We start from the raw sequence: 8,019 nt of genomic DNA, 5'->3' as shown, positions 1-8,019 counted from the left end.
ACCGTGGGCTGTGTCCCCCTGCCCTCCCCACTGTGGGCCACTCTGCCTATCCCAACAAGCCCACAAGAGATCTGCCTGTCTATCCTGTTTTTACACTAATGGCACTCTGGGGCATGGTTTGGAACTTTAAAACATTACCACTCCTTCAATAAAATAAACTTATTCAGAACAGGATAACGGAGGGTTTGGTGTTCCCATCCCACCCTTTGCATTGCTATTGCAGCCAAGAAATTCAGCTTTAACAGTGTCACCTTGATAGGTCTGAAGATTTTGGGTTTCTTCCAGCGTAAGACAATCAGGCCTATAATTGTCACTCCGTAGCAGAGGTAGTTAATAAATGACACGTAGTTGATTAGTGTGTATGTGTCTCCAACCAGCATGATGATAAGAGTGGTCAAACACTGCAAAGAGAGGAGCACAGCCTTACTTGAGCCGTCACTAGAAAAGGTAGCTTAGAACCAAAAAATCCAAGCAAAAATCCCATTAAAGCATTAAACCTCCTTTTGTTTATGGGCCCTGCTGGGCATCTGCTGCCTCCTGCAGCTTGACGTGCCCTCCCTGAGCTGTGCCCCGGGGACTTGGGGCACACTGCAGCCCCACAGTGCCTGTGGGTAAACACGAGTGCTTCAGAGGGGGCTCTGCTGCCACGGCAGGGCTGGCACAGCTCCTGCCTCACCCAGTTCTGGCCAGTGTTTCCAAAGCTATTGAGCCCTGTGGTGAGGACTCCAGGTGGAAGGATTCCTTGCAGACTCAACTCGTTGCATTCAGGGCACGACATCGTGCCCTGTAGATGACAAAGAGCTAGAGGTTTGCCCTTTCCCCCTGCTGGCTCGTGGCTCGTGTCGCAGATGACCAGCATCATTAATCTTTGGAGCGTTATTTGTGTTCGGAGCCTGGCAGATGGACAGTGGAAATTTCCACGCTTACTCTTGCTTTTTTGAGCTCCATGTCTGCTGTAGAGCCAGGAGAGCTGGCTGGGGGGGCAAGGTGCTGCTCCTCGAGCCCCCCACCCTGCCTTTTCAGCCCCCCAGGGGCTGTGCTCAGCTGAGCCCTCACCTGCACCAGTGCTGGTCCAGTGAGCGCTCTCTGCTGGGGCTCAGAGCCTCGGGGGGGAACTAAATACCCAAATCCCTCCAGAGAGCGCTCAGGGTTTGGGTCTGTGTTACTCTAGACTCTTTTGTTGCTTATGTCCCTTTTCCTTAATTAGCTGTGTCAGTGGTAAAGTCCTCCAGGGAGGGAAGCTTCCTGCACCTCCAGCACCTGGAATCGAGCACCACCACAACCAAACGCCCCTTTGGTCCCTCTGTTCCTCTGTTCCAAGCCTTGGCAGGGAGACTGCAACCCCTCGAGCAGCCTCACCCTGAAAGGGATGTAACACCGGGCAGTGCCTCGTACAGTGTCACACAAGTTCTCTGCTGCCACCGAGGGGTCTGCAGTGACCCACTCGATGCACAGAGCTAGGTGTGACCCACAGGAAAAGGAACCTAATGTATTAATTAGTCTGGCCCCGTTTGCTGCTGTGGCTGCCAACACTATACTGCTAATGCATGTCTATTGGTTAAGGAATGAACATTTTCTAGCAGCATTTGCTGCACCCTGAGCTGCACTAAAATGCCTTCAGATGATGAATTGCTATGCTGTGCTCATTCCCACAGTGGTTTGCACTGCCATCCAAGGGGGATGGTTGGAGCAGAGCAGGGGCTGGAGTGTGCCTGGTGGCTCAGCCAGCTTGGCTCAGGCAGCTCTTTCTTGTTGGGGCTGTTCCACAGCAAAACAGTCTCTGAGGCTCAGCATGTCACTTCAGCTAATGTGTTTCTATGGGCAAAGGAGTTCTGCTTCACGGGCACCAGCGAGTGAATGATGAAACATACATAATGATGAAAATACTGATTAAAATAATAACAAAAACATAAAAATAATACTGAAAACATAAAAAAGTGACCTAAACTTGTGCAAAACTCTTAATTTGCTCAAATATTTGGCAGAATCAGTACAGGAAAATGTACAAATGTGTAAAAAAATTACAACCCTGGGGGGATTTTTCCCATTTTAGTGACAGGAATTTTGTTGTCCTAGGGTGGCTGGCACAGCCACGGATGCAGCTGCCCATGGGATCCCAAGGTTGGCTGCCTGGGTCTGAGCAGGGAGAGCAGTTTACTCCAAACCCCCCAAGGCAACACGTGAGATCTTTGTGATGTGGCACTAAGCCCTGGGATTGCTGTAAAGCCTCAGCGCATTTTGTCGTAGAAGGGGAATGCACAGGAGGCTCGTTTGGTGAAGTTTTGTAGGGGTGTATTGTGCCAGCACTGTGTTAGAGCCAGGAGACACGTAAACATGCACCTTCCTCCTGCCTCTGGGGTGAAACCCTCATGGTTTTGGTAGCAGTGGCCAGTCTGCTGCTGGCAGCCATTGATGCAGCCAAGATTTCAGGCAGGTGCCCTTTGGGGGATTCCCTCACTTGGACCATGCAGTCAGGGAGAGCAGCACTGGGAATCATTTTCCTCTTTGTTGTCTCCTATGCCACTGTAGAACCCATCACACACTCTAGTTTCACCATTGGTAAAAGCATATGAAGTTCTTTGTTTCAAATAATAACTTCACAAGTCATTGGAATTGCAGCAATTTGCACTGTATGAAAGAAGGTTGCAGGTGTTTCTCTCGGGGCAGCTGGAGCTGCTCAGCTGGCACCCACCAGCAGCACTCCAGGCCGATTTGTTTCTCCTCTGCTGGGACAAGGAATGTCTCTCAGGGGCTTTTCCAGCTCTCCTGTGAGACTCGGTGTCTCTGAAAGCAGGTTACAGGGTGGCAGAGCAGGGACAGTGACACTTACGCAGACGAGAAGGGCAGGGATGGGTGTGCAGTTCTTGACGTGGATCATGGCAAGCAAACTCGGCAAATGACCTTCTCGGGCACCAGAGAAACAGAGCCTGGAAATAAGAGCAGTAATGACAAATCCACTGGGTGTGCAACAACCTCTCCAGTCCCCAGCCAAGTAATGCCTCTCATCTCAACCACCCACACCAGTCTTCCCATGGAGGGAGCTGCAGCTGCCGCTGGGGCGATGACTACAAACTGCCTGTACCACCTGGTGAAAGGTGTTTGAACAGAGCCTTCAGTGCACCAGGCCTTTAACAGCTAATGCCACCCGTGACATGACCTGCTCTGAGATGCTGAAACACCTCTGAGAAGGCCTGAAATCTGCTCAGTCTCTGTCTGCTGGGTGGTGCTGCCTCTCCACCCGGGGTGGGATGAATACTGTGAAGGCTGTGTGGGTACTTCCAGTGTCAAAAGGTATTGGATAAGGTTTGACATGCCTTAACATTTCACTTTTAAGTGCATAACCTGTTGCATATGCACTCGGATTTGTTGCATCTCATTATACTCACAAAAGTGCTGAGATAAATAACTTTTCCAAGGTACTTGAGTTGTTTCCTCAAAAAAAATTTAGAACTTTTAAATTAAGTTCAGAGAGGTCCATTAATATTAATAAACAGACTTTATTGACTGCAATCTAACAGACTGTACAGATTCTGGCCCCACTATCAGCACTGTGCATGCTAAGCATATTGCCTGAGAGAAGGTTTTCCAGGATGGGCATGAAATGCCTGTAACTAGGAACAGCACCAGGCCCTGGAGCTCCTCGTCGAGCGAAGCACAGTTTAGCTCGTAGCTGCTGGAACTTCATGGATGTAAAATGACTTTAGTTCCATGCTAAAACTGTGTTTGGCTCTTACAGTGAACTATTCCACATCTGCAGCTACTTTCAGTAACTCGTAAGGATTAGTTTGCTAGAGATTTTGTGACTCAGTATTACATTTGCTGATTTGAAACAGAGCAATTCTTAACTGACTGTATCCAACACACCCAACAACAGCCTCATGCTCTACAACATCCAACACGTCTAGCTAGCATTTCTGCAGCAACCGAAATGAAAACAGCCCCTCCCCAAATGAGATAACGTTCATAAAATTGTACTCCATCTAACCTTGATGAGGTAAAAAGGTATCCATTTATTCCTCCAAATGTAGATAGGGCCACTGAGACTGGCATAACCCAGGAAAAATAGCCCAGTAACTTTTCACCAAATGTCTAAAGCAACAGAAGGCAGAGAAACTGAAATACACTGCAAAGCACAGAACCGAAATCAAAGTGTATTTTAGACATCCAGGGAATGGTTTACTTACTACCGCCACAGCGTTGGAGGACAAGAGCTCCTGGGGTGACATGGCAGTGAAATATGCAATGTTGGTGAACGTGTACACAAATGTCACCAATGGGATGGATATGAATATGGCACGAGGTAGGTTCCTAATAAAAGAATTAGGAGGGTAGGTAAGAAATCACAATCATGCACGGTGAGACCACAACACCCCTGTAGGGCCTGGGGGAGTCACCAGCTGGGGAGCTTCACCGGCTGTTTCTCTGGGGGGAAACAGTGCTCCCTTCAGCTCTCTGACCTGCTGCGTGTGGGAGAAGGCTAAAAGTGCCCCAAAATGCCACAGCTGCAGGGACATCTCTGGGACACAGTTACCACGAGCTCCCTTTGGGCTCCTGCCTGGTACTGGGGCAGCCTGTGCTGAAAACTGAAACAGCCATTTCCCAAAGTCTCATTACAGGCTCAGTGGTGGAATAAAACTTCTTACTTTGCTTTACCTGCCCCTGCTCTGAAAAGGAAGGGGATCCTGTGGTTTGGCTGCTGCCTTGGCCCACGGTGTGCCACAAACCTGGGCGGGCACACAACGGCCTGGCAACTTGCAGCAGAGCAGAGGTACCTGATCTCCAATCCAGACACCCCCTTGGAGGTGGAGACCTGATCTGCTCTGTGTCTAACAGAACAAAGCGTTTTTCTCTTTGTGTCAGGTTTGGAGAAAAGGTTTTTAAAAGCATGTTTAAACTTTGTGATTTTGAACAGACTTAGTAAAAGTGGGAAGGGCTTTTGGTAATCCAATTATTTTTTTATATTTTAATTTCCCCTGCAGAAATAACTTTTTAAAAGGCCATTCACTGATTTTGTCCTCGTTTCTCAACTAAGGCCCTACTTACCTTAATCAAGTCATAACTTTTCATTATTCAGCTTTGAAATAGTGGTGTCCATTAAAATATTGTTGTTTATTAAGGAAACACATCACCACACTTGATTTACTCCTGCCAAGATCTCTGGACATGCACTTAGCCACTCACTGGTGTGCAGAGCTGCTGGTAAAGCTGCAGCTCTCAGTCATTCCCATCCAGGCTGTTGAACAGCTTAGATTTCTCCTTGTTTAATTGCCACGTGCATTGGATGCCCAGAAATAACCAATGCTCTGAGAGCTGCTCTTGGCACTTGTCATTTCATCAGCTCAGAAATGTTGGAACATTTGAGCTTTGCTAGATGAAAATTCCCTTTGCCTCCAGCTTTCCCAGCCTGCTGGTGATAAATCATTTCCAAGTCCCTTCCTGTTCCCAGGCCCAGCAGTGACCAGTGTCAGCTCTGTGGTGTGCAGGTGCCTGGGGCTGCACTGGGGCAGGGAGCACTGACTGCAAAACTCTTCTCTTTCAGGTGTCTGTGGGAGATCCTCTTTGGGTGAAAAACCAAAGCAAATTCCAGGATAATGCATTATTTTTCTAACAGGTGATTCTCCCTGTAGATACTTGTACAGCATCTCATCAATGGTTAATTCTCTCCTACAGAAGCTCTGTATGATTGCATAGAAATACTGCTTTGATTCAGTGAATACCTTATGCAATGTATTTTTACTCTCGGTGTTTGTGTAACTTGCCTGTTATCTGTTCTGAACAAAACTCTCTTCTCTTCAGAAATACCAGTCCCACACCACTGCAGCTTATGAAATGAATAATGCTACCAGATGGCTCCAGTGCCTCAGCACTTCAAGGAGCCGTGGATGGTATGGAAATGGATACTTGCCTGCGGGGATCAACCAGTTCTTCTGTTACATAGTTCAAGAAGTTCCAGCCACTGAATGCAAACGACCCTTGCAGAAAAGCTAATGCTAAATGCCCCACGGTTGGAGTCATCCAGAAATTGAATGCGTTGCTTGGTGTCAGCTCTTTGTAGTTTCCTGCACAGAGAGTACAAGCAAGAGGTTAAACCACCCCTACCTACCAGAGACACTGGAAAAGCTGGCACACAGCTCTGCCAGCTTGGCTGGACCCAACACACCTTCGGGTCTGTTTGTGAGGAGGAAACAGTACAGTAAGGGTGAAAAACCAAGTCTACCAACAGTACCATGCCCGTGTTAGAGCTGTCTCACAGTACCTTTAAAGATCTGTATGAAGCCCACAACAATGATAAGGGTCAGGGCTAAGAGTTTTCCTGCTGTGAATATATCCTGAATTCGCGTTGCCCATCGCACGCTGGAGCTGTTCACCCACGTCAGGAGCACTGGAGAGCAAAACACTGAATTCAGTGAGAAGAAATTACGTTTCTTTACGAACATACAGTCAAAGCATTGAAAAACACAGACTGATGAGCCTGTTCCTGTGGGGAGCTGTGGTGTAGGCAGGAGGAGGGCCAGGAGGAGCATTGCCTTTCCCTGGGAGACTCCCAGGTCCGGCAGCCAGCAGCCTTCCCCCTCAGGTTCTGCTGCTCAGGGCTGTCCCAGCTCCAATAACTGTGCCCGAGTGTGCCCAGTGTGCAGCAATCACCTTCTCCTCCCAGAAACAACAAACATCTTCAGTCCTGCACTTCTGGTGTACTTCTGATGGCCCCACAGGGAATTACTGCAGAGCTGGCAGCGTGCTGTGCTCCCTGCACCCTCAGCTGGCAGCGTGAAGGAAGACTAGGAAGGGCTCAAAGGATGCTGTGCCACCTGTGCCAGGTACCTGTGGCTCTGCAGGAGCACAGCACTGTCCCACCCCATGTGCTTTCCCTGGCAGCCACAGGGGTTCCAGTGCCACTGTGCTTGCTGTGGGCACCTGGAAAGGAGGTCCCAGTGCCAGGACCTCCCTGCTGGCCCTCTGGGTTGAGGCTGTGACCCCAGCCTGGCTGGAGCAGCCCCTCGAGTGGTCCCTTGTGAAACCGAGGCAATGTACGTGTGCGAGAACAAATACTCACGTAAACACACCATGGAGAGGATCCTGGAGGCATTATAGGGGGGGATACAGTTAGGGAAGACGGGCTGCAGGACATAGTTTGAGAAGGTCAGTGCAATGACAGCCAGACTGGTCGGGTACATGATGAGCACCGCGCTCCACAGCAGCAGAAACCTGGGAAGACAAGGAAAAGCACAAGAGAGCAGGGCTGGGGCTGTGCTGGAGGAGGCTGCTCACACTCTGGGCAGCACTTCTGCCCCAGAGGCACTGGGACGAAGCACCTTTGTCCTGGCCACACAAAACCCTCCCTCACCTGCTTATGACTCTCCTCATCCCTTTCCCCATGTTCTCAGATTTAAATGAAGCAGTATAAAGCAAAGCAGTTTGGGGATGTGTGGCAGAGAACTGTGCCCAGCAGGCACACTCTGGTTTAGCTGTTGCCCCAGCAGCAGGGAGGGCACGGGGCAGTGCTGCCGTGATCCCAGGCTGCTGGCTGAAGGGATCGCACCCAACGAGCTGTCTGCGCAAACAAAGGGATCTGCTTAGTGTTTTAAAATACTCGAAGCATCAGTATTTCGGTAGTGAGGAGCAGGCGTTGCCAAAAGGTGAAGCCGTTCTTGCCGTGCACCTGCACACACAGGTACCTGCGGCCCCCCCTGCACACACAGGTGCAATGTGCGGCCGTGCCCAGCACAAAAGAGGATGGAAAGTGATATTTCCAAAAGAGACAGTAGTTTCTGTATTCCACGGGTAGCTCTTTAAGGGGCTGTGCCGACCCGGTGTGCTGCCTGCCCCTGAAATTGGGTCCAACTGGGAACACCTGCGGGTGCGTTCTGCAGGCAGAGCCGTGAGGAGAGAGCTGCAGGGAGGGAGAGCTGTGAGGAGAGCTCTGAGGAGAGAGCTGTGAGGAGAGAGCTGCAGGGAGAGCTGTGAGGAGAGCTCTGAGGGGAGAGCTCTGAGGAGAGAGCTGAAGGGAGAGATGGGAGG

At 49.9% G+C, this 8,019-nt stretch overlaps 1 protein-coding gene across 1 annotated transcript in view; it reads right to left on the bottom strand.

Annotated features, from left to right (window-relative positions):
- The window catches only part of SLC7A10 (solute carrier family 7 (neutral amino acid transporter light chain, asc system), member 10), a gene marked incomplete at its 5' end in the record, with an annotated part of 12,368 nt that overhangs the window by 982 nt on the left and 3,367 nt on the right, over positions 1-8,019 (bottom strand). The window contains 7 exons of the mRNA XM_009069296.1: positions 252-401; positions 2,831-2,927; positions 3,986-4,089; positions 4,185-4,308; positions 5,906-6,059; positions 6,257-6,382; positions 7,055-7,206. Coding sequence (XP_009067544.1) covers positions 252-401; positions 2,831-2,927; positions 3,986-4,089; positions 4,185-4,308; positions 5,906-6,059; positions 6,257-6,382; positions 7,055-7,206 — 907 coding nt within the window. The remainder of the gene's footprint in view (positions 1-251; positions 402-2,830; positions 2,928-3,985; positions 4,090-4,184; positions 4,309-5,905; positions 6,060-6,256; positions 6,383-7,054; positions 7,207-8,019) is intronic.

Source organism: Acanthisitta chloris, unplaced genomic scaffold, assembly GCF_000695815.1.
Source record: "Acanthisitta chloris isolate BGI_N310 unplaced genomic scaffold, ASM69581v1 scaffold22932, whole genome shotgun sequence".
Lineage (NCBI taxonomy): Eukaryota > Metazoa > Chordata > Aves > Passeriformes > Acanthisittidae > Acanthisitta > Acanthisitta chloris.
The sequence above is the reverse complement of the archived record's forward strand: the minus strand, read 5'-3'. Positions and strand labels throughout refer to the sequence as shown.